The sequence below is a fragment of the Apteryx mantelli genome, chromosome 1 (genome assembly GCF_036417845.1).
Source record: "Apteryx mantelli isolate bAptMan1 chromosome 1, bAptMan1.hap1, whole genome shotgun sequence".
In the NCBI taxonomy this organism is placed as follows: domain Eukaryota; kingdom Metazoa; phylum Chordata; class Aves; order Apterygiformes; family Apterygidae; genus Apteryx; species Apteryx mantelli.
This window is the reverse complement of record NC_089978.1, coordinates 139,248,175-139,274,557: the sequence shown is the minus strand read 5'-3', so window position 1 is coordinate 139,274,557 and position 26,383 is coordinate 139,248,175. Positions and strand designations below refer to the sequence as shown.

The following is a 26,383-nucleotide window of genomic DNA, read 5'->3' as shown; positions in this document are numbered from 1 at the left end:
ATCAATTTTTACTTGCAAATTCAGTTTTCCAGTGATCTTTTCTCACATATCAGCTCTGGGATTGGGGAGAGTTTGCACCTTCTAAAATGATTTGCCATTGTGTCCATCTTACAGCTGAAGGCTGCATTGCCTGGGAAGATGACAACCCAAGGGACTGTGGAACTTTTTCTCCATGGTGGCAAATCTTCAATTTTCTCATCCTTTTTTTTTTTTTTTTTTTTAACGCTGCCTTCCATTGACTTCAGTTGGCACACTTAGAGATTACAGACATCGAGTTTTGCCTCACAAATCATAATAGCCATAAGGACTGTATTTAATGAAGTGACTTCCACCTCAACAGAATGAGACTGCTTTTACTATATTATTATGACACTCAACAATTAAGTCAGCATTTGCCAGGCATAATCACAGATGTCTTCTTTGAAGTGTGGGAGAAACAGCACTAATCTCAAATACCATGGCGTGGGAATACTTGGCATACAACACCTGCATAAGAAAATTGAGCATTTGGCCATGATCCTAGAAGATACTGTGATTGAAGTGACATAAATACATAATTAGGAGAATCCATACATCAACAGGAGCTGCACCTATTTTAATGTAAAAGTGATGGGGAAAGCACAGCATTTTTCCATGTTCTTTATCTCATCTGCCATGTAGGTGTCTGAGACAAAAACACCTCTGACTGATTTTAAGAAGGCTTCTGGGAGGCTCTCCTTTAGATTTGAGCTCTACTTGTACAATAAGCAGAGTCCCACAGCAATGCCTTTAAGTAACAAACCATCTTTAAATCCTGGTCCAGTAGTAGTGTTCATATTTGGCTAGTGTATCTCTTGCTCAGTTCCAGTACAGTAAGTTCAATAGGCTTGGGGCTGAACTGCAGCACAGTCATTAATCAAAAACCCTATAAAATTGAGTTGCAGGAATTTATAAATATATAACACAAATACGAGCTGTGGGATTTTTTTCTGTAAACACTCCCTCTCAGGAATGCTTCGTATCTCCCCAAGCACCATAACTTCACCAGCTAGCGTTGCTTGTTCTCCCTCTTGATTTCTATCACCATTGCCTTAACAGTGGTGTCTTGCTTTGTATCTTTTCTTCTCTCTTCACAATGATTACGAAGGGGAGAGAGGAATGAGAACTCTCACCACTGCAAAGCTTGCCTAGGTTTTTCCATGGCACAGGCCATGCGGGGTAATGACCCCACAGGTGTATGATTAACTACTGGGGTTATTGATGGAATAAAGTGAACAGAATTGGATCCTCTTCTAGCCAAATGTCAGCAGCCTATCCATAAGCTTCTCTATTGGCACTAGAAGTTTAATATAACTCCCAAATCCACTGACGTCCATAGGAACCTTTCCATTATTTTCCCTTTGAGTGTGGGTATGGGGTTTTCACTTTAAGACCATGCAGAAAATTTGATTTCTTTTTCTTTGTTTTGCTTTTTCTGAAAGAAACTTCTCTATGTTTATGTTCTCCTTTTATATCAAAACTCCCTTTCCTCCCCCTTACCTCTGTTCTGCATAAAATACCCCAGTTTTACCTTTCATATAGTGAAGTCTGACACTGGAAAGTATTCCTATTGCTTTCCTCTCCTACTGAGACCACTTGATCTGACCTTCTGAAATCCTCCCAACTGATTATTTTGGAGTTGGCTGAAAATGCAAATCATCTCCTTTGCCTTCCAGGACTGACCTGCAAGAGACTTTCCCAACGAACTCGTTTGCTTCTGTGTACACTGCAGTGCTTCATTTTGGCTTGTCTTGGACTGGACTCCACTGATATGGCGTAAGCACATGCTGGTCTCTAACTTGAAAATTCTTGTGAACTGGACACACCTGATTTTTCTTGTAGGCATTTTATTTATTTATTTATTTATTTATTTTTAGTTTGTCATGAAAACACATCTTAAGCCATTTAAGATTTTCATTGTAACTTAAGCAAACGGAAGCAATGTTTAATTTTTCATTTTTTAGTGGTGATGCAGAACATAATACTGCATATCCAGTTTACAAGACTCCCTGCACTAGCACTTGGACTTCATTTTAAACTTATAAACCAAGTGCTAAGTATAGTGCTTGTTTGTGTCTGTTAAACATTTCCTTCTTGTTTGTTCTTATCAACAGCCAGTAATAATATAGATGTGTGTCATGCAAGACAGTAAATATGCAGAAGTTCCAAGGAAAAGTTCAGTGCCATATCTCTGCTGATTAATGTTTGAAACTAGTGTAAAAGCTAGAATAGTGATAACCTTTAGCATAGTCTGGAGAAATGAACACGGCAGATAAACGTGTTCCTATGGAGAGGGCCACAATAAAATTTATATGCCACCCAACCCCCACTGAGAGGCCTCCCACCACTTGTGTACTCTCCTAGTCTTGTGCATTCCAAGGTGTATTTCAATCCATTTGGGAGGCAGGAAATTGCATTTTCATCTTTATTCTACTGCCAGCTGTAAGATAGACCCATACTTCTTGAAGGATGCAGCAGCAAATCCACTGAGTTCAGGAATCTTCTGTTGCTGCGCTCTTCAGTAGTTTTAACTCTGTGTCTCTATTTTCCACAGTTTTACCATATGGATGAGGAGTCCTGCCTACACGATGCAACTATGAGAATTAATGGGTGAGGCTTTGCACAGTGCTGTGGACGCTAACGCTAAAGAAGCATTAAGAAATGGAGAAGAAACTCAAATGTGCACCTGAAATTGATGCTGAACATCACAATTGAGAATAAAAAAGATCATAATATACAGGAGAGATATTAGTGATCTGTCCAGTAAACTTGTGTTATCTTTCTACCCAAATCCTGCTACTAATGTATGTTGGCTACAGGCTACGGCTTGTATTTATGCCTGTGTTTCTAAGTGGCTGTTTCACGAGGAAAACAATAAGACATGAGCCAAGAAAACCTGATAGCCAGTGTAGATGTTTTCAGAAACCCCATCGACATGGCAGACAGTGTGGTAAAGACCATTTGCCTTGTAATTGTCACAGGGAGCTAAGGACTTGCTTCAGGTGCTCACTCATTGGTGTCTGCTGCCATTTGAGATGCCCAAGGGGATTCTGCACAGCCTCCAATAAGGCACGCTGCTCCCGAAGGGCATGGGTCTTCGATAGGCTGGGTCACATATACTAGCTTTGTGTGGCTGTCTCAGGCATCTCAAATGACTCTAGACATTCAGGCAACTGAATTTGTCCTTGACTGTCTATGAAAAGGAATCCCAGTGAGATTGCAACTAGCAGCCTGTATCCAATCTTTTTGCTTTATAGTTTAGTGACATTTGTATATGGCATTGACATGCTATTTTATATGAGAAAAGTCATAGTTCACGTGTTATAGATTTTGCCATGTAGGTTTCCCACAGTGATGATGAGTTCAAATTGCTAGAACAGATTTTTGACCCTCTTCCATGACACTGCAGTAGGGTTAGACTGGCTTGGTTCAAGGATCAGGATTAGAGCAGGCACAGGATCTCTTTCTAACAGTTAAGGATGCTGCAGCACTGGAACAGATTGCTTGGGAAATGTGTAAAGTTTTCATCACTGGAAGTCATTGAGAACAGGGTAGATAAACAGATGCTTACTTACAAAGAAGAGTTTGGTAGCAAGGGAATGGTGTTCTTTCCATGTCCATTTATGAGTCTATGTGATTTCCTTGACGGGATTTTTTTCCTTTTGAGAATGCTAGGGCTACTACAGAAGGAGAGAAAAGTGTATCTCATGTACAAGTATGTGTTTGCAAATTTATGTTAATAGATGACACAACTTGCACAGAGATGCTGTGATATGTTATTTCACATTATGAAAAATGTCTACTTCTGAATTCATTGTCTGTGTAAACTCACTGGGAAGTAAAAAATAAGGAGAATAAAAAAAAAAGTGAGAGGACATGCCTTGCAGTGAATAAACGTGAGGTCTAGAATGCAAAGATTAATTTTGTAGCTACAAACTGCATTTGTATTACAAAAATGTATAAAAATAGCCAGTCAGTTTGAATGTGAAATAAAGAAATAGATCACTGAATAAATAATGAAATTATAAAGGCATGCCACCAAAGGCCCCTGTGCTGCCCTCAGGCTTACGTAAGTAGGAGGCTGGGAAGAATATACTATGGGGTATAGTACTAAGGGGATACTGGACTTCAGTGTATTCTGACAAGGCTGGGGGGATATAGCTCAGCATTTGCATATTTAGTTGTCCTGGTATAAGAAAAGCCCAGGATACTGTTCTGTTTCTGAACCCATGTTGTGTACGGGCAGAAATCCAGTTTTGTCAGCCTGACACAGAATAGTTTTAACCCTGAACTTGTCTTACTGAAATAAGTATTGAGATTTAGCAAACAATATATAATGCTGGTTTCAGAGCTTCCAGAAATAATTGTGTGGGCCACCACATATAATTACAATTATCAAAAATGTCCTCTGTTTACATAACACCTCAGTAGAACTGCTGAATTCTCTGCAGCTTCTATAGATAGAACATAATGGGAATGCAATTGCTTGTATAGAAAATAGCCATTAATAAGCACACTGTAAAGGAGTGGGAGTGGAGGGAGATATTGGCCAAGAAAATCTTAACTTGGGTTGACAAAAAACAGTGTAAAATCTTTTATGTCTGCATGAGACAGATGTGACCGTGGTTACATTGTAAGAACAACAAAAATTGAGTAAGAATCCCAATCACACTTCAAAATTATCACTAAACTGAAGTTATCTTTCAGGAAAAGTAAAACTGTGATGAAAATTAACCACATTTTTAACAGTCATATGTAACAATTCTAGTAGTGAGTATCCCATCATTGTGGAAAGCTAGTTAGCCCTAGTCTAGCACATAGCAGGTGCTGAAAATGGAAATGCAATTTCCCAGCTAGGCAAACATCCAATATTTATGAGCCAAGTCTGTGGGAATAACTGAAACTGTCAATAGGGACAGAATAACTTAGTGGTAAATTGAATAAGTTTTCCACTTTAAGAAAAACTGCTATTCACCTTCTATCTGTTCATATTCCTACTAGTGTCTGATTCAGTTAGTATCTTGTATGATTGCTTCATCATGGCCCAATACAAAGACATGAGTATCCTCATGATTAGAGTTGATCACAGCTGCTTAGTTATCTGGCAAGCCAAGTGATGCACAGATGAGAAAAAGATGAAAACAGCACAAATAGTCGAGGAAAACAGCCTGCTAACTTTCAGCAGCATCTCTAATACTTCCTAGGCAGTATTTTGGATGTGGATAAAGTATAGATGAGAGCACAATTTATATTCTGATTTTACAATGTCACAGTCTTGCCAGTTATTTTTTGAAATTTCTACCATCTTGTGTCGAAATCTTTCATGAGCAACAGATGCTGCTCTGAGATTCCTGGAACAAAGAAATATGCTCCTTGCACTTTTGGATCTAAGTCAGGACCAGAAATGCAGAACTAGATCTGACTCTGGGGAACCAAATCTTGAACACACCTCCTCCCCCAGCCAAAATTGAAGACATTTGGATCTACTCTGTGACCATAACAGGAGGAACTGATAGCTGCCAGACAGAGGGGATCTGTGCCTGTCAACACTCCTAACTCAAAAGGCAACTCCAAATTTCCTTGAGAATTTCCTGTCTCCTTCTGATAAGGCTCCTGTCTCTTTTTGGCAGACAACCTATACAGAACTGCCAAACTATGGATACCAAGCCACATTTCATGGGTATTTGCACAAATTTGGATAGTGCTGGAACTGCTGCACATGGCCCAGATCTAACTGAATCAATGCAGAACATTAAGATGAGGAGAACTAAACAAGTCCTAAAAAGGAACATATTCAATGAATTTTTCTCCTTCTTCCTGGCTGAAACTCACCCTGTTAGAAGACTAGTAAGGAGGCTGGGCTCCAGCTAAGCCGTCAGAATAACAGAGCTTAAGTGGGATTAATGTGGTGGATGTGCCTATCACTGGCTCACTGTAAAGGGTGAGCTTCAGTCTTTGAGAACTGGTTATAAATGGATTATGACATCCCTGCCCCCACCACAGTGTATTTGTTATTCAGACAGGCATGCCAGATAATTTCCAATAAGTGACTGTTTTTCTGAGCTGGAACTCATTCCTGGACAATTTGTTTTAAGCACTGGGTCAAAGTCACAGCAAGACACTCTAGAGCTGGTTTTGGCACCCTTCTGCCCTCCCTTCCCTCTCCTTTGGGCTCCTTCCAGCTGCCACCAGCGAAGACTCCTGCTTGTCGCACACCAGAGACCTGTTGTCTCTTCTCTTGGAGAAGAGCAACAGCTCTAGCATGCTTCCCATTTGGTGCCTCTCTGAAGTGGGAGCCTTGCTTCACCCTACCCTCACTTTGGCTATATTCCTACTGTTCAAATAGCAGGCTGCATTGATAGATGCATTGCTCACACATAGAGTGGGTTTGCCCCATCCCCTCCTAACAAACACTCCACTCTGAAGAGTTCCCATGCAGATACTCATTTTTACAAATTTGCAATGCCTATTCTGGGCTCGAAGTCCAAAATTTCTTTAAAATTTACTTTCCCATGAAAGCTTATTCCAGGGAATGTTCTTGAAGGAAAGTTTAGGGAAAGCAAAAATAAAATTAGGAAAAAAAAATTGAACATTGCCAAAACAATTTTGATAGGCAAATTATATTCTGTATTTGGTCAAGAAAAAATGATTCTACTCCCTGAGACTGTATTTGTTAAAATTCTTTTTTTTTAAAGTAGATGCATCATCTCAAACTATGAAAGGCAACATAAATGGATTTTTTATATCTAAAAAGCAAAATGGGGAAGTATCAAAGGATCACCAAAAATTAATGTGTGGAGCTTTGGAGATGGAGGCCAGAGAGAGCTTTGCAATTGACACATGACAGATAAAATCAGTCCAACTGAAAACACTAGGAAATTTACCCCAAGATCTGAGCATAAAACAACTTAATGAAAAAATATAATGGAAATAATCTGTCCCAAAGAGCAATAGAAATAAGAATGAATGAATGAATGAGTAATAGAAAGCTGTGCTACATAAAACAAATTGCTTATTTTTAGAAATAACTATAGCATTAAAAAAACAATAAAGGACAAAGGAAGGGTATTAAAACATTGAGTAGAACCTTGGTTTTAGCAACGCATTAGGAATAAGACCTCGTGTAATCTTCCTTAAAGCATTCATTCAAACTGGTTCAGTTTGAGTACTTTTGTATGGATATGACATTGGCTGACCATTGGCAGATAAATTTTCACCCCAAATTCCACCTCAAAATATTTGCAATGCAAGAGTTTAAGATGAAAATATATATCCCCACGAGGTAATACTAATAGAACTTGGGGATTTAAAAACACATGAACAAACTGATTCAATTTTTTTTAAAGAATTTGGAGTTTCTTCTATGGCCAACCCTAACTATCTGCTCCATGTCCAATCCTTGTTTGATGACTCTCATCCAGTTTCATGGGATACCTAGATGAGCCCTTGTTTGGCAAATACAGTCCTATGACATGATCTCACAGTATAACATAGCATAATGCGCACCCGTCTTTTCAGGTCATGCCTTCTTCTTTGGAATGCATACACATAGCAATAAAAAGTGTTTGCCCCTATCAAGGGGAAAGGGTTGCATTTTCCATATACACTTTCTTCTACAACCATGTGATACGAGGAACTTATCAATTTATGGATGTGTGTGAGAGCAAGTTCCTACTTGCTGTGACGAAAAGAGCCTGAAAGCTTCAGTCCCACTTCTCTCCAGTAGCAGGATCACGATCCCTCAGGGATGGCTGATCCCTCTGAAACCACTGAAGCGATCAGGAAGTCATCCATTGTAGCACAAGAAGATTTATTCTCCAGCATCAGGACCCAGGAGGATGCCCACTGCAAACCTTTGAATACACTGGGTCTACATAGGCACTGAATGTGACCTGGGCTGCCAGCACTGAAGCTTCTGGTCTAGGCTGTGATCAAGTGCTCCCAGTACTATGAGGTATAATAAAAAACTGAAACTGGAGAGCTGATTGGCCCTGTTTATGAACTACAGGGTAAAGCCATTTTTTAAAATTATTTTGGGAAAGAAAACATTACAAAACAAAAAAGAGTGAAAAGATCACTGCTTTTCTAAATATTTCCAACTCAAAGACAGTTCTGACTGACTACCAGGTGCTCCTAAATAGCTGTTAAAAATTTTGTGTGGTCACAAAATATACACAAAAATATTTTGTGGGACATGTAAAATGTTGCCCAAATGCTCCAGAAATACTCATTAGCTATACAGGTATTGTTCTACCTGGCAATTCCCCTTACACACACCAACTGTGCCTTTTTAGCCTGGTTTATTATGGAAACAAAATTGTATGATCACAGTACCTTCTGAGACCTCCCAATAATCTCTGAATTGGCAGAACCATGTTAACCAAATCTGCTGGAGGTGCAAAATTCTAAAAAATACTAAGTTCCAGAAAATTTAATGATAATTTGTGGAAGAAGACACTCACGGGAGGTCTCATACCAAGCAAAATATTGCAAGATCTGTAGCTTTCAGCCTCCCCCTTAGCACATTCAGAACTCTGAAACAGCTAAAGCACATGCTGTTCCTTGCCTTGCTCGTAGTCATAGAACATGGAAAAGACGTTAAGATACTATGTGGGTGCTTAAGGGATAGGGAGGCGAGAGCAGGAGAGTAGGAGGAAGCTGGAGATATTGCAGAGTGCAACAGGGTGATGCTCATGGGAGGAATACAGTTTAGGCCTGTGATCCTGTGAAGCGTTTTTCCCTATAATTATTTAGAATTATTTTGCAAAGAGTGCTGCTTTGCCAGCCTTGTTTTTGCTAAATTTTTCAGCTTGCTTTCTTAATGTGCAAACTCTACTTCTTGTTAATATGTTGCAGCTGGCCACTGAGTTTGAAACCTAGCAGGCCTCTGTCCCTTCTAGCTGAGGAGGTGTCTGCATGCATAAACTCTTTCACCTCCTCCCATCATTAGATGAAATACGAAATTAGGAACATCATAAACAGAAATGTGGAAATGACTGAGAGGCTAACAAAGATGGAAGTACCTGTAGGAATTGCATCTGCTAAAAAGCATGATTGTAATTACCCTTATAAAAGCAGGAGGTTCTCTCTTTAAAATTTGATTTTGCCAGGAAATAAAAGAGGTTATAAATAGGTGAAAGAAATAATCAGGAACACACATTCAGTGAAAGAGGAATTGTAAAAGAGGAGTTTTTTATATTCATTCTTAGAACTGTATCGTTAGGATTTATGACAGGAATCGTGGTGTCACTCCAGTGTGCTGTCAATATGAAACATTCATCTCATAACAATGTTCATAGTCTTTCCCCTCAAAAAACAACCTTTCCCCTCCAAAAAACAAAAACAAAAAACACCTCTTACAGTTAACAGTTTCAATTTTAATTGAAAGTATTTTTAAGTGTTGAAACTGGCAGACATTTGCTTTGGTTTTCTTCTTTCTCTTTATACTGACATGGCCCTAGTGATTCCAGAGACAGTTAAATCTATTGGAAAGAAGCTAAATTCAGCACAAAAGAAGCCTAGGGGGGAGTAGAGGAGAAGGGAAGTGATTCCAGCAGTGCCAACAATGAGGGAAACACTAACGTAGACCAGCCATTGGTCAGGTGCAGTCAGCAGGACCAGAAATAGATCTGGCTGGAAATTTCCCATTTTGCTCATGTAGAAATGTGTACACAGCTTTCTGTACAATTGATGTTCTCCTTCAGATATTTATGATTTGTCAACATTTTTCTCATTTTCATCATTAAACCTTACATACTAACAGCAAACATTTCACTCCATGTGATTTGGATCAAATGAAATATTTCCTTGATTTTACCCTAACAAACACAGTATATTTTGGTTTCTCTAAGCTCAGTAACAAATTATACAGTCATTTTCTGCATACAACATTCTATTCTAGGAATCTGATTCACAGACATGATTCTTTCTTGTGGGCTGAGCCCTCTAAAGGATAACATCTCCAATGGCCAGTTTATTATTGCTGCTCAGACCAAACTGCTGTGGTAGCAACAGGACATGGTGTACAATCGAGATGTAGTCTGGAAATCTGATGCAGCCATTCTTTTACTGTGCATCCCACAATGGCCTCTAAATAGTTTAGGAAATTCTGATTTGAACCAAGAAAAGCCAGTGTCAATTTCTGTGAGCAGTCTGACAGGGATGCAGAGATCCCTTTTTCCTTAATTCCTTTTTCATTCTGAGATGTCTATAACCACCATCAAAGCACCAACGCATTATAACAGGAGAAAAATGAGAAAGAGTGTATGTAGAATCTCAAGAACAGAAATAAGATGATGAATGAGAAAACAGAGACACCAAAAGTCCTCAAATAGCCTAACTTTTCCTGAAATGAAGCCTAAGAGATTCAAGCAAGAATTTTGTCTTTTCACAAAGATAAGGAATGCTACTGAAAAAGAAAATGAGCAACAATAACTATGTGTTTTAATACTGCTTGGTCAGAGGTACTATAGTTGCTTAATACCACGGTATTAAGAGAGGAAGAGCAAGGCACTTACCAGATTGTGATAAAGAAAGAAGGAAAATTTTGAAAGGTTATCACCTTCATAGGAATAAATAAAAAAGGGGAAACATCTTTTTTATAAAACATATTTGAGATTTTTGAATCAAGCAAGTAATTTTAGGGGAGCTTGTGGACCCTATCAGGTTAGACTGTGATAGGGCATAGAGATTTCAAATTGAGAAAGAAGGCTATTACAAGATCATAATGTATACTTAGGAAAAAAAAAAAGAAAAATTGTCATGCACAGCAGAAACAAACCAAATCGCATATTTTGGAGGGAAAATAGGAGAAGGCCACAGCCGTCTGTGTTAACAAATCACAAAGCCAGAGGAACACGCAGAGACAAGAGAAAATTGAGGACTACAAGCAAAAATTGACAAAAGGCAGTCAGAGCCAACTTGTAGAAGAAGCACAAATGATTGCATAATATAGTTCCAGCTTTTAGAAATAACTGTTTTGCAACCACGAAGCCAAATCATTCTGCAAAAGGAAGTGATAAAAGGACTGAGGGTATTTACCAAGAAACTAAGGAACTGACTGGAACTGTTAAATAGCTTTATCTAGTAGCTGGAACATTACCTTGAATTCAAATTAAACCTTTGTGACTTACAAGTTGTGCTTTTGAGCACAAGTTAAAGTGAAACTTGAAATGACAGGAAATCATTTGAAGAGATTTCTAGCAGTATTATATGATTGATGGCATTTCATTCCAAGGTCATCCCTAAAATTTAAGGTAAGAGATACCAGACTGAGTTTTTTACAGAGAAGTAGGTACAGACAAATGGAGATAGAACTGCAGTATCTTTACCTCAAAGGAATGTAGTTGTAGGAAGGTAAAAACACAAACAAAACAAATTTAAAAATGTGGAATTCACAATACAAGAGCCAATGATGGTGACTTCCCAGAACTTAGAACAGTGTTTATTTGTGTATTCTGAGGAAAAAAATATGTTGGCTTTGTATTACCAGTCTCACTAATATCCAAGCGAAATGTTACTTGCTGAAATGTCATTCAGTAGAAAGTTTAGAACAAGGTACCTGCTTATGTAATCATAAGGTTAAAAGCAAAAGTATTGTGAATTCTTATAAATGCCATGTAAAGCGGAAACAGAAAATCTACTCAGATAAAAGTCATGAGATCTATAATATTGTTCTGTTTACAGTCAGCACACACACACACATACAGAGTATGAAAAAACAGCATATTTGTAAATGAAATGGTAAAACATGGGCACAGAAAATAGTTTCTTCCTAAGTAGTTTCTTGCTTCTATCTAGTCATATTTGAACAAAGATAAGCCTGTAGAGACATAAAAGTTACTTCAACATTTGCCACAAAAGGGGAAGGAAAAAGAGAAAGAATCTCAATTTTCAAAATATAAAATAGTACAGCTAGTTGATCAGACACCATCCAGGAACAGAGTAAAGCTATGAATGGATTTTTGGCTTCCAATTTCCCACTTAAAAGAAGACTTATAGGTGCCAAATTTTCATTAAAATTTGATATAACAACAACATCCAAATTACCCATTAAAAATTTAATTAGCATTATATTAAAAATTATGACACAGCTAACATACCCTAACTAGAATCCAAAGAGCAGCGATAAATGTAGTGTACGAAAGACCAAGGCAGAGAGAGAACTTCCCATGATATAAGTGGTTAAACTTCAAATGAATTATTTTGACTTTCTATGTAGGACTGCTTAGGTTTCAAGATAGTGAGCTGAACAATTAAATTATAAGAAAATGCTGAGAAAAGGCTTTTCCAAAAAAAAACGGCTTCATTCAGCCCTTGTTGAGACCAAGTTTTGATTTTGGTGCTTGGCAAAGACGGGCTTGTAGTTGAACAAGCTTGACATCTAGCTCTTTCCATACTAATCCTCCAGTCTTTCCAGATGGCAGAATTTACTTCTGTTTCCATCTGCTCCTTTTCAATAAGAAAAAGGGAGAAAAAAATGAAATTGATAAAACATTTGATGACTTTTAGAAGGATCTTTGAACTTCTTTACAAGTCCTGTATTCTGGACCACATCCTTGTGGAAGGCTAGTAATGGCACCTGTGATTGTTTGCCTTAGATCAAAGGTAAAATGCCTGGTTTCATTTTTCAGGTTTTGCCTGAGATAACTCAGCTGGATGAAATCTATGGATGAAAACATTGAAAGCACCAGAGTCATCACATCAGCACATGCTTGCAAAAGGAGTAAACAAAAATAAAAGAAAAAAAGAGTGGTATCAGATTTGCAATTAGATAACATTTGATACCATCTAGCAGTAGACAGGTCAGAGCAGAACTTCAGATGAAATTTCACTAGTCTAGATTTTCTTTCTGCATTTGTAAAAGATTTTGCACAGAAGTAATCACCTTCATCTCCCTGGATTATTTGCAATAGTTTGTGTGTAGAGTTCTCAGGTCTTGATTCTGGTATAACTTTTTGATGACCCAGGAGGAACTCCTTGATGGTCCATTAGGCTTCTCCTATGTAAGTGAGATCAGAATTAGGCCTCTGTATGCCAGTTATCTCTGGAATTAGCAATTAACTTTTCAAGTAAATTCAGCAGAGGGATGGTGGAAAGAGATGGATGTGAAAAGACAAAGAAACCCCCCAAATCCACCAATAGAAACCTTCCAGGTAACCAAAGTCATTTTGGATGCTGCTGTGAAATCTAGAAGAGGGCCTGCGTTACCAAAAAAAAAGCAACTAATCTGGAGAAAATTCACAGAGCAATTAGAATAACTAAGTCTTTAAGGATCCATTTATGAATAAAAAATAAAATATTCAAACTTATGGAACTGTCTGAAGGAAGGCTCTGGTACGGAGGCATGGGGAGGGGCTGGAGGATCACAGCGAGTCTTCTTGAGACTCCACGTGCATTGCGTAGGCATGCCAGCTTGTATGAAGTTACTTCGGGAATCTCTGTTCCAGGTTGCTGCCAGGCTACACGCATACCCCAGCTGTCTCTCGGAAATTCTGCTGAGCCTTTCTCTTGAAAAAGAGCTGTTCTCCAAGAACAGCTTACCTATTAATATATTTCTGTTAATTCTAAGGATTAGACTTTCACCAGTGATGCTCTTTACTTTCACTTCTCCCCCAAGGAGTGTCATCACAAAAAATTCCTCTAGAAGTTAATTAATGAAAAAAATGAAATCAAAGCTCTACTCTAAAGACATAATTTACTCTAAAGACATAATTTGCCAGGCCATCCTAAAGCCACCCAGGACTCTGCTGTTGCTAAGAACTTTTACGTGGAAAAGCACTCAAATACTATAGTAATGAGTGGCACTGGATGTGGGTGTGAGATATTGTGAAGATTTTTATTGGAGTGATGAAAACCCAGTTACTTGATGAATTGAAAATTAGACATGATAGAGCTTTGAACAATATGCTACCTGGCCAGCTGGGCTCTTAGGAACACAGGCCATATTAGGAGATAATAGACTTCATTAGGAGATGGATTTTGTTGGCTTTAATTGAGTGAGTTTAAGTGAGTAATCCCCACTTAACCTCGCAACCCCAGCAACTTTCACAGCCCCCTGTGAGGGGACAGTGTCATGCTCTGGGTTGTTCCAGCTCAACAGACTTTTTTGGTTTTGTCCCTGCAAGTATCAATCTTCCAGATTATGGCTGACTGTTTTCCTTAGCCATTCAACATACAGGTCAACAAAGACTGAGGTTTTGAGCAAGTGGGAAACCTGCCAAGTTTTTTAACTTGCTTTCATGTCCAAAGGGACTTATTTGAAATTGGACAGTATCAGGGGAATGGTTTGTTTCTGAGGAATTGGCAAAGAAATGGGTTTTCTTCAATTTTTCCAATCAAGTATATCAGTTATCTAATATAGGTATATTCTCTTGCTCTCTCCAATTTCTATGATTCAATGTACTTCAAAACTTTGGAAGTGCCTCCATGGTTTTGAAAAATAAAAACCAAGAGTCAAATGTAAGGTTTGATTACAGTCTCACTGATTTTAGTGGCATCGCCTGGGTGCAGCTGATGTCAGAATTTGGCCTGTGGTCAGATGAATTTCAGCATTTGGTCAGCTGGGGCCTCCTCCTTCTGCAATGTTGGTGTAAATCAGGAATAAATGCACTGAGTTTAGTGGATGTGCTCGTGTCAATCCTGTATAATCAGAGCTGAGACAGCAAAGGCACAATCTGTACCAGAAACATACAGAAAGGTTAAGCTAAAGAAATGAACTCACCAAAGAACAAATAAACCAATCAGATTTCCTTAATGATGGTTCAAAGGACAGCAAACATTGAAAAGTTATTAGCTGCAATTTCAAAGGAATGAGACAAATGAGAATAAATTGGGCGGGGGGGGGGGGAAGCAAAATAGACAGGAAATAAAAATTCTAGAAGAGAAAGGGCGGAAAATTAGAAAAATGAGAAAATTCCACTGGACTTGAAAGAAAAAATCTGTTTCCTCAAAATGCAAACTCTTTTAAGGGAGACTGCTCCCTATCCTAGCAGCTTTGGCTTCCCAAGGCAAGATTTAACTCTTGAAGGTTTTCTTGTTGTTTTTTAGAGTATTTTTATGGAAATGGTTCATCAACTTGTAGTAGTAGTAAAGTTTGTTTTGCTTTTCTCAGAGCCTGCGATTGTTACTCTTCAGAACAAAAAATTAAACATTGTTTTTGAGTGCTTCCAACTTAAAAAGACACTCTGAATACAGAAAATGCAACTTCTCAGCAGAAAAATAAATGTCTCTCTCCAGATAGCTTAATGAATAGCTTTTGTATTAACAAATGGATCCAACATGTTTTCTAAGTATATATAGAACTCAGTCAAAAAGAAAGAAATACAAAGGCAATGCTTCCTAAAGGAGTTCCGATATGGTAAGATACTTGCCATCTCTCTCAAAAAGATTTTCACTAACTAAAATTGTCTGTTCCAAATCACACCTGTTAACAGAAGCAGCCAGACCAACACCACTTCATCCTGGCTTTTTCTACCTTCCTCACACACATTGCCATTATAATCAGTACATGGTCTTGCCAGGGCTGACTTTCAGGTGACACCTACACTAATAAATAAAGCGGGGCTAGGATATGGCATCAAGCACAAACCTGCTGTTTGCATGCTCCCTCACTAAGTTTTCGCCCATGCACTTTGGTGGTTCTTGCAAAGAGTCTGGGGAGGAGCACAGGGCACAGACAGTTCCCAGTAGGCAAATAGGATATTGCCACCTGTTCTGGGAGGTAAGAGAGCTTGAGATGGTCTTATTTGGCTAAGACACACTGCGCCATGAGACCTCAGGCCAGAGAACAACCCCTGACGTCCTTTATTTATGTGGCCTGCTTTATATGCAAGTGCCATGCAGGTCACTCAAAGAACTGTGGGATGTGTTTGGCAGATGCTGGTACTCATCAAACATGCCTCAGTAGAAAGAGTGACTTTTTTAACACACAGACGTGTAAAGTATAAGTATTCACATTCTTATTCACAAGACCATGAATATTTATAAAAATCTATTTTGTGGGATTTTCAGGTCCTCTTAGTATTGGATTAATTATGCTTCTATTATTATCCATACTAAAACTCCAGTTAACTTCAAATAAAGAAATCAGCTCTATTTTTGAAAATTCTGTTTGCTGGAGCTTAGGACCATCAGGTCTATCACGATAGTCCTCACCTGTATTAACATCAAAGAGTTTTTAACTACAGCTGTTTTCAACTTTGCATCTTTCCCAAGGTGCTGCTAGGTATTCCCTGTGCAAAAGAGATGTTTCAGTGCCACTGAAGTTCTCACTTGCCTAAGAACTTTACTTTGCATTCATCCCTCATCAGATGAAAATTTCCTTTCCTCAATTTTGTAAAAAGTTGTTTAATTTTGTCCAAAATCTTGAGGGTTCAGAAGTCAATTTAAGTCAATTAAAAGAGAAACCTGAATAACAAATATTCAACTGATGTGAAATCTAACTCCTGTAATTTTCTAACTGTCTTTGACAGCACAATATTATTCCTTCAAGTGGGCTCTAACAGTTAAAAATTACTCTTTTCAGGAATACGCCTAACTTCTTTTCAAGACAGAACCTCTCTAAGTGCAATAAAATGGTCATCAGATTGTCTGATCACATCCGTAGCTGAATGGTCAAAATCTTGGTAAGATATGGTTAAATGTAGATGTAAGAGAGTCCTCACACAGCCTAACTTTAGGTTTGCAATTTAACAGGTTTTGTGCTGCTTTCTGGAGGCACTGGCCTTTCTTATTGGATGTCTAAAGAACAAGAGGCTTTTAAATTTACATGTGCTGAATCACATCTTAGTTAGACCAAAAAAAAAAAAAAAGCCATTGGGAGAATTAAATGAATTTTCCTTCTTAAAATAGGCAAAATTAATGTATAAAGTATTTGCAGTTACTAGTCACTTCCATAAGTGTAGGTCAGCTTGTTTCCCAGTGTTACAAAAGAAATTGGTGCTTAAGAGAGTTGAAGGTGGAGGGCAAGCGGGTGGGGTGAATGGTGGGGGCTCTTGGTAATGTTCAGGAAGGCCTAGGTGGGACCATTTCTGAAGGAAACTGGCATGTGAGTGGCTACAGTTTGCCTGAGTGGCAGAGCTGAGGTGAAGTTAGTCAGTGCAGTCACAGCAAATGTGATGATGAGATGCCTGAATCTCTGATGGGAAAGCAGGCAGAAATTTGGAGAAAAATTCCAAGAAGGGCAATGAGTTGGCCAATGCAACAATGAGACATTATGGTGGCAGTGTTATATGACCTAAAGAGAGGGCAAGGAGAACACTAGGAAGGCCAGAAAGAGGAGTACGGAGTAATGAGATGGATGCAATGTTCTCATGGCACGCTAACATGTTGACTCCTCCTCTCCTGTTCACAGGTACACATATGCATGCACTCACTCCCACACAAGTCCCACACATGCACGTCTCCCATCTACTCTGCAAAATGGACTCAAAACTGGATGTAAGCTAGAAAAACAGGGTACTAGCGACTATCAAGGCTGGGGTAGTGTCTGGTGATCTACCACCCTTTTCAGCTGTGAGCAATATAAAAGTATTATGAAGTAAGCCTGCCTGGAATTAGAGAAGGAATGTGCTGCAAATGGTTAGAAAGAATAGAAAAAAATTGTTGCTATATAGAGGGATGGAGAGTGGTTAAAAAAATAGACAGAAAATAAGAGACTTAGACTGGAAAAGAGCAAGATAATAAGTCTAGGAAAAATCAGCTCAAAGCACCAATATTAAATGGCAAGGAGGAAGCTGGAAAGGAGTAATATTGGAAATTAGCTAGGCTAGCTAGATTTAAACAATAATTTATTGTGGTGGATTTATTATATAATATGACATTGAGGTTCTTTTCTGTAAAGGAAGAGAGAAACAGAAGAGAGAAACAGAGATTGCAAAAAAAAAAACCAAAACAGTATAATTACAGATGGCAAGTACAAATGCAATACGTAACCAGACAAAGAAATGGAAGAGGTCCCCTGCTTTTGGATCACCTTTAGTCTTGGGCACTGCAGTACCACAACGATGTGGATGAAATCGAGGGATATCAGAAAACTGAAACAGATATGATTTAAAAAAAAGAAGAAAGGCTTAAAGAAAAAAAAAATCAAATGCACTCTGTAAGGCAAAGAATGCTGTTAAATGAAGAGAGCTAGCTCATGTCAAGTATTCGAGTAGTCCAGTTCCTGCATATTTAGTTAATAAGAATAAGGGAGAAGAGTTGCTCAGGGTCTAGGGGGATCTAAGTGGGAGAACATGCAAATATCAATAAACAGCAGGGAAAAGCTATCCTTACATGGAGATTTATTAAATTACTGAAGCATCTGCATCATCCATTTTGAAAGTTAGTCACTTAAAATATGTCTGTGCAAACTTTTTGAGAAATGAGTGAAAGAAATAGTTTTGCACTTACTACAGGAGCTCAAAACAATGAACTGAAAAGATCTTTTCTAACTTTTGCATGTACAAATCCATGAAAGACCCCAGCACATGAAACAACATGTACCTCTTAATAACTATGCTTTTGTTATCTGATCCAGAGCAGGGTAAAGTTTGTCTTTTGCTAAAATGGTGTCATTCCATGTTATTTTTGCTGCTACTTTAAAGTTTGGCTTTATGCATACCATTTGCATGCTAGGATGCATAGGGAAGTCTGGGGAATGATGGAAGACACACAGACAGGCATGAATGTTTCCACGTTCTTTCAAAGCATTTCTTAGATATTTCTGCTGTAGCTTTCACATCAGAGGAACTTTTTTTTTGACTCAGATGACTACATATTTTATTCCCCTGAGGCATCAGTTTTATCATTATCCCCCTATCTCTGACACCAAGCTTATCACAGATCTCAGCATCTAGTGGTACTACAAGTATACCTCAAAGATAGTATACTAGTAAAATTGTCTAAATGTCTCTGGTGGATTTCTGAGGTCTGTATTTCATAGCTGAAAACCATAACATCTGATCTTGGCTTGGAGCAGAAACCAAAAACCTTCCAAATCCACCAAATTTCAACAGAACAAAGGTTGCTTTCATCTTGTGGGTGTGCTTGTTCACCTCATGGCTGAGGCAGAAGCCACAGGAGAGGATGCTATCTTAGAGCTTGTCTAACCACAGAGTTATTCAGAAGCAGCTGTTGGGTTTTAATTTCACATTCACAACCTGAATACACTCCTAAGTGTAGATGAGCCTTTAAGAATTCATGCAGAACACAGTGTACTTTCCTTCTGTAACTCTCTAGTTAAATGTCAGTTAACTGAAGATATTGATTTAGACTTCCTGCAAATCTGGGTGAGTTATTGTAGGGCATAGCCTAGAAATAAATATTTCTGAATTAACTAAATCAACTTTTTCTCACATGCAAACTCAGCTAATGTAAGATAAAACATGTAAAAGCTATAGTAGGGGCAAACCCAAAATAGAGGAATTTATTGCTGGAGGGTGCAAATGACCATCTGAGCAATAAATGAAATTTATTGCTGTTCTTCTACAGGCAATGCACATAGCTGAAGCACAGAAAATGTTTGAGGAGTGTCCCAAATCTTACTCAGTAGGATGCAATCTTTTAAGAACCTTTTCATCCCAAGATCCACATCAGTACAGGTTTGTAAGAGATAACATAAATGGTACTTCTTTTACGCAAGCTGTATATTTACATGGCTAGGCAGGTGGTGACTCCCTCTAAAATACAGGCACAAAGACAAACAGTCATGCGCTCTGGTTGTCCATCACTGCCTGATGGAAATGTGGAATTAACTGCCATCGCCTCTGTGTGCATTGAAATGCAACCAACAGGTTACTTTCCTAAGCTCCACATGACTGCCAATCAACTTAATTTCAACAAGTAGAGACACGTACCCTGCCCCAACACATTAATGTCCTCATTTACACACATCTTCATCACATGTTTCCACACTTTCAAAAACACACGAGAAGTCAGACTGCGAAATGCCTCTTTTGTGTGTGTGTAGGGGAGTTGTGCAAGGTAGGGGAGAGGTAAAGAGAAGGATAACAGAGAGAAGAGAACACTCTTGTTCCCGTCTTTTCAAATTCCTGCTTCCCTAAAAGGGCAGGGGGCTCCTGGACACCTCACTTAGCTTGCTCATGCACCAGACTACTTGTACCATGTGAAGGAGACTCCTAACTGGATGGATGGTATGTTTTTTTAATTCCCAAGGAGGTACAATCTTGAAGTCCTCTTCCCCTAGAGACTCACTCTGTATATTCCCTCTAACACTTCACAACCTTGAAGCTCCTCTGTATCCTTACCACTCCTCTCCTCACATGCACTTCCCATCTGTCCTCTCAGAAACCAGCTTATCCCCACATCCCCCACTAACAGATGTACACGTCTCCCACACAGAAACAGCTGCCATTTACCTTTGTCATCCCTACCCACATGCTTCTTGTTTCCACTATCCATCTTGAATTACCACAGGGAGGAATGCACATACCCCAGCACCAGCATGTGTCCCCAGAGACACCCAGATGCTCCAACCTTTGCAGACAGATTTCACTAGCTCTGTCCAGACTACAAAGAACTTTGTGCTGACACAAATACTCCATATTCTTGATGTTTGAACATGGCTCAGACACTAATGCTTTGATCCCCCTTCCTGCTGCCATCCAGCACTAATTGTACCCATCAATTCATTTCTCTTTTTCTAGTCAGCTGGCAGGCTGATGCCACTGTTTGCTTTTTGTTTTCTATGCAGTTAAATACAGAGGAAACAGCACAGCAGTTGAAGGTGAAGCCATTGACCTGGGCTGAGCTGGGAGTAGTGGGCTGAGCCCACAGCAGCTGCTTAATCCCAGAGGCTGGCCCCACTTGCTGCAGTCATGCGTCTTCCCCTCATGGACAAGATCTTCACTGTCCCAGTAGCTGCAACCTGCCATGGAAGGAAGCCAACAGCAGGGGAAAAGGGGCTTTCTGCTAGTTGCAAGCAACTTCAAGCACTGCGTGGAAAAATTAGCTGCCTCAATATCTTGAATGTGATTCTCTGCAGTGGTAAATTAGTGCATGAAGCAGGACAACAGGTTCCTAACATAGCCAATGGCTGGGCAAGCATGACCTGTCTATTAGCTAAGTATTTTACTGGCCACTACATTTTTTGGTGAGAATCGATCCTCTTGTGGAATAAACCAAAAATGGTCCCATTAACTTTATGCAACTGATGCTGCATAAGGTCTGGGCCCAAAGGCTCGCAGCGTTCAAGCCGAGAGGTTCTGTGTGATTGGACTGTATCAAACCAGTGCAAGTCTTACAGGATTAGCCACAACCTTCTGATCAGCTGTGGATGGAAATGAACATTTCTCTACCCAGCGTAGGACAGTGTTTAAAAAGACACCAAGGCTCTAGGCCAACCGGACAATTTGAGAACAGATGTTGTCAATATATGAGCGTTTTGAAGGGAAGGACATCCTTAGTGTTTCTCTCTCACATCCAAGATGTATCCTCTTTCCTGCCTTCAACCAGCTACATATTATTCCAGTACTCCTTCAAGCCATGGAGAAAGCTGGTACTTTCATGTTTCCTTTGACTGACATCATTACTTCCTATGCATTCTTTAACCTAGCTGTTGCTCAGCCCTGTTAACCCTGTTAACTACCCAGTAGCCCTGTAAACTGTAAAAATAAGGTGCATTGGTGTGCCTCCAAATGAAGCTGGTGGCAATATTTTAGCTAGATGTGATGGAGTTTGCTTAGGACTATTCTGTAGTTCTTCAGAAAAAAATCTGCAAAATCTTGAAAGTACACACTATTGTACACGTCACACAAAAGACAAACACATCTAGCACACATTCCATCCTTTCTCTACCCACACACCAAACCATTTTCCCAGTTAGTCATCTTTCCCTTCTCTCCTTCTCAACACAAACATAGCTTCTTAACAGTCACGAAATTCACCTCTCTTGTGCTTGCATAACTTTTTTCAGCACAGAGAGTTGTGCCACAAATGCAGTGGTTGCATATTCTTCAATTGGCCTCCAATATATATATCAGTACAGTTTCCTGCATGTGTATTTTCAACTTCCACATGGATGTATGTACCTTACAACAACTACCATACTCTTACGCACACCTCATTGATCTCAGCTTCTTCCTGCAGCCTGGCTGTATCATTCTCAACACATGCGCCCCTCTGCAACTCTGCCAGTCATGTAAGCACAACACCCACCAGACAGACCTGTCCTTAACCCAATCCACCTATAGACAACAGCATCTCGTACATCCACGTACCTGTCTTCACTGACTGTATGCACTTACCTGTGCCTCCTACATGCTTCTCCCTTGCGGTTAACTCACAACCTACCCTCTTGCTTCCATGCACCCTTGTATGCACATGGCCTCTTGCAGTTGTAGGCAGCCCCCCTTAAACCAAGAGGTAGATCACCACAGATGGCTTATACCCTTATTCACTTTTTTCACTCTTCATCACTCTTCCCTCCCCCATAAGCTACTTTTATTCTCACAAGCCCCACACCCAGGTCTGTAATCCTTGCCTGCATTTCCTTCATTTACTTTGAGCCTGCTGTGTGCACAACGCTCCCTTATTAGTCATGACTTTTCATTTCTTTCACCTTTCCTTCCATGGGCCTTACAAGCACAATTGGCATATACCTTCCTTGCTCACACACCATAATGTGTCAACCCATGTTGAGTTTCTCCCCCCTCATAACGTAACTATCACTCCCATTCGCTTCACTTCATGACCTACAGCTCCTAACTCCACTCACCTTCCCTCACACTGCACACTTTACTTTTGACTCTAGTATAACCATGTGTCTTAAAAAGCCCTCCAGGTAGTTATCCCTCTCATTCCTTTTCCTCCCACTACTTTATATCTTCAGTCATTACTCAGCTAGCACATTTGTACCATTCCCTCTTATTGCTGTACTTAGTCAGTACCTACCACAAACTCCTTGGCTTACATCTCAATTCTCTTAACAGAAGAAACTCCTCTTTTTATTTGTCTGTGTGTTGTGACACCCACATCTGCACCTCACACTATTCCTTACTTCCCATTGTTTTCCTCAGCTGCTGCCCCTGTACCATATTGCCTGTTCTTCCTCAATATTATACCAACTACCCAGAAAGAAGCATCCTTTCTTTTTGGTGGCCAAGTCACCCCTGCCCTTCTAGACTATTTTCTCTGTTTGCCTACAAAGCCATGCACAACTCCAAATTTCCTTCACCCTGTGCTCTCTTGCCCTGTACCTCCTGTAAATCACATTTTGCCCAGGCATCTTTACACAAAATCCAGCCTTAATTTTGTCCGCATGCCCTTCAGATCCCTTGTTTTTCCCCATTCTCATATTTCTCAAGACCTGCCACCTCTTTAGATACCTGCCACAGTTCACCCTGCCCACATAATGCTCATTATCTTGCATTTCCTTACAGCACCTTTACACAGCTTTTTCCTCAGTTCTGCCTCTCCCTCACAACCAGGTACCAAATATCTACAGGACTCTAGCAGGCTTCCATCCTCTTCTGAAAATTTTCCCAGCTATTACCTCCTTATATACCTTTATGACTCCCTATACACTTTCCCCAACACCACACATTCAGTTCACATCCTTCTCATTTTTTCCTCCCTATTCCTCTCCTTGGCATGTGTTCCACCACCACACAAACCTTCCCTTCCATACACTAACACCTCCCTTCCATACACTAACACCTTCCTTGCAAATACCTCCTCTTATCTAGTCCTTAACAGTTAGAGAATCTCCTTTAGACCCCACACAAGCATTGTGTATCTGATTATTTTCCATACCTTTCTCCAAATATATAATAGCTCACATTTTTCTTCCTCCTCCAAACATCCTTTGTGCCCTGTGCTTTCACCCATCTCCCCCCACTCCCACTGCATACCCTAACCCTAGCAACCTTGTATGTCCCTATCTCTATCCTCACCAGCCTCCAGTCTGCACCTTCTCCCCATACCTCCTATGTGATACTTCCCCTTCTGAGCTTCTAAACTTTCCACCCACAAAGATCCTCTTTTTCCAGTTGCCCTGCAGCATTGCTTCTTTTATGCTGACCACCTTTGCATTGCTCATCTACCCTTAGTACCCAAATATACAGTATTTGATACAAAGCAGTTTATTTTCAGCATGTAGCACCTTCCCTCCAAATTCCTTATGTCTATTTTTGTATGTATCATTTAATTCTTCCTTCCCTGGCCAAAATCTATGTGTATCCCATACCTCAAAATACTGCACCCTCCCACACAAAGCACTTCCATTCTGGCCCCACCAGTACATCCTCTTCTCCCCATATTTTGGTTCGTCCATCTGCAATCATACCTAGCTTCCCCCCCACACCATGCTCACACACACAGCTCCTGTTACTGACACATGTATCTGCGACCAGTCTTTTTACTACACGCGGTTGGAACCATGCTGAACTCACTTTCATTCTCTGCTGCTTTTGTCTGTCTTGCCACAAAGCAAAAAGAAAAGCTTTTTTTTTATTATTAGATCTTCCTTTTTCTGATGTCTTATTTATAGGTGTTTCTTCCACCACTCCTCTACTTACACGCTTACACAGGTCAGGTATTTCTGTTCCTGAGAATGTCTCTCCTATTTGTCTGGGTATTTTCCTGAAGGCAAAATGTAAAGGCAAACTTTACATACCATTTGCACTCCTCATACAACAAATCACACAAGCCTAACAGCAAAGAGCCCAGCACTTTCTCAGAGGTTGCATTGTAGCTCATAACAACCAACTGGACCATATAGCACACATCCCTGTCTATTTAAAAAGGAAAAAAAAATACACCTCCCCCCTACACACTCTTCTCTAAATAACTGGTTTTGCAACATAGGAATCAGAGAATGCATGCATAGCAGCCCTATTCAATCCAAAATATCCATCTCTCCGGATACTGTATATTTATAGTTCAAGAGATAGGACCAACACAGAGCTTTCCCGTTTATTTTAATGAAGGATTAAGAACTGATCAGAAAGCTATCTAAACCATTCAAGGACTTTTTCCCCTGTTGGCTAATAGCAGTTTGGTGTCTCCATAAGGACTCGCCAGTAACTGACGCTTTAAGCTTCATTTCAGCTGTTTCGATGAGAAACAGCTTTCTATTTTCCTCTGTGTGTCTGTGTTGATTAGTTGTGGTTGCATTCCTAGAAGACACTTAGCGAACACTGGAAATTGCAGCGTAAGAATAGTTTTCCTGCCTTTCTAGCACAAAGTGAATGTATCTTTTTCACCTAGACACAGATGTGCAGAAGATCCTTTGATCTCCAGTTGCTTCCAGAGATTTTAGTGTTTGTGTTTGAGGAAAATGGGGATTGATTCAAAGGTCATGAATAGGGTTTCCAGTGTCTGGCACAAAAAAAAGCACCAGTGCAGTTAGTTACCTGAGACATATGAGGTCTGGTAACTGGGAATTTGGACTTTGCTTGTCACGGGCTCTAACTTTCCCTTAGGGCGAGCATGCTGCTTAAGCTGAGGTTGGTTCTCACAATCCCTGCTCAAGATTTGCAACCCCTTTTATTGTATCTGAAGTTACTGGTTTCCCTCTTAAAATATAACCAAAAGTCTCTTTGCTTTTGCCTCTTAAATCAGATTCCTTTCGCACCTCATATTTCTCCTTTGCTGTTTCCCTGCCAGGGACCTGAACAACAGCCTGTAGAGCAGGAGGACAGAGGAACCATAGGACTTAAGAAAGCTATGGGGCAGCAGGGGTGGGGGAAGGAGGGGGCACAGCGGGAAAGGCAGCAACATTTGGGACAGATCTACTGCTTACAACACCCCCCCATCCCTATTATACTTCTTTAAAGAACCCCTCTTCCCCCCTTCCCTCCCCGCCCTTTTAGGACCCTATTAGAAAACGTCAAATTTCCCTTACCGTGGTAGGAGTAACCATGGCATCCGTGTGAATGTTTCCAGGAAAGTCGACATGAAGAGAAAGGTGGATGTAAATATGTTCATTCAAAGTCCTAAAGTTGGTCTGCTTGGGCTGTGCAGAGCTGCTCTATGGGAGAGGAGCCTTAAACTCTGAGTCCCGTGAACATAATCTGCTCGATTATAACAAACCAGCTCAGCCAGATGGCTCTGTACTCTGCAGTTTAACCCCTTTATTGCCACACTCTGCTTTTCCTACCTACCATTTACAATAACCTTGCCTGGTTGGGGATTTCAGAGAATGAGGCATTTTTCTGAAAATGACAAAACCGTCATAAAGGTCATTTTTTCCCCGTGTGCTCTAAAGAAAACCATCATGTGCCTATTTTCTTTTTTTAATGCTATTGATAATTTTATCCTTCTTCCTGGCAAAATCTTTTCATATTATTAAGAACAGTGTTAGCACCAGGCAACATTTGTGAGAATTCTTTTGTTAAATCATAACCATCTCTTCCAGACTGTG

At 39.8% G+C, this 26,383-nt stretch overlaps 1 protein-coding gene across 1 annotated transcript in view; it reads right to left on the bottom strand.

Moving 5' to 3' along the window:
* Positions 1-25,998, bottom strand: part of NTF3 (neurotrophin 3) — a 53,267-nt gene extending 27,269 nt beyond the window's left edge. Inside the window, exon 1 of the mRNA XM_013947273.2 lies at positions 25,865-25,998. Within this exon, the coding sequence (XP_013802727.1) occupies positions 25,865-25,882 (18 nt within the window). The 5' untranslated portion in view covers positions 25,883-25,998. The remainder of the gene's footprint in view (positions 1-25,864) is intronic.
* Positions 25,999-26,383: the final 385 nt, after the last annotated feature.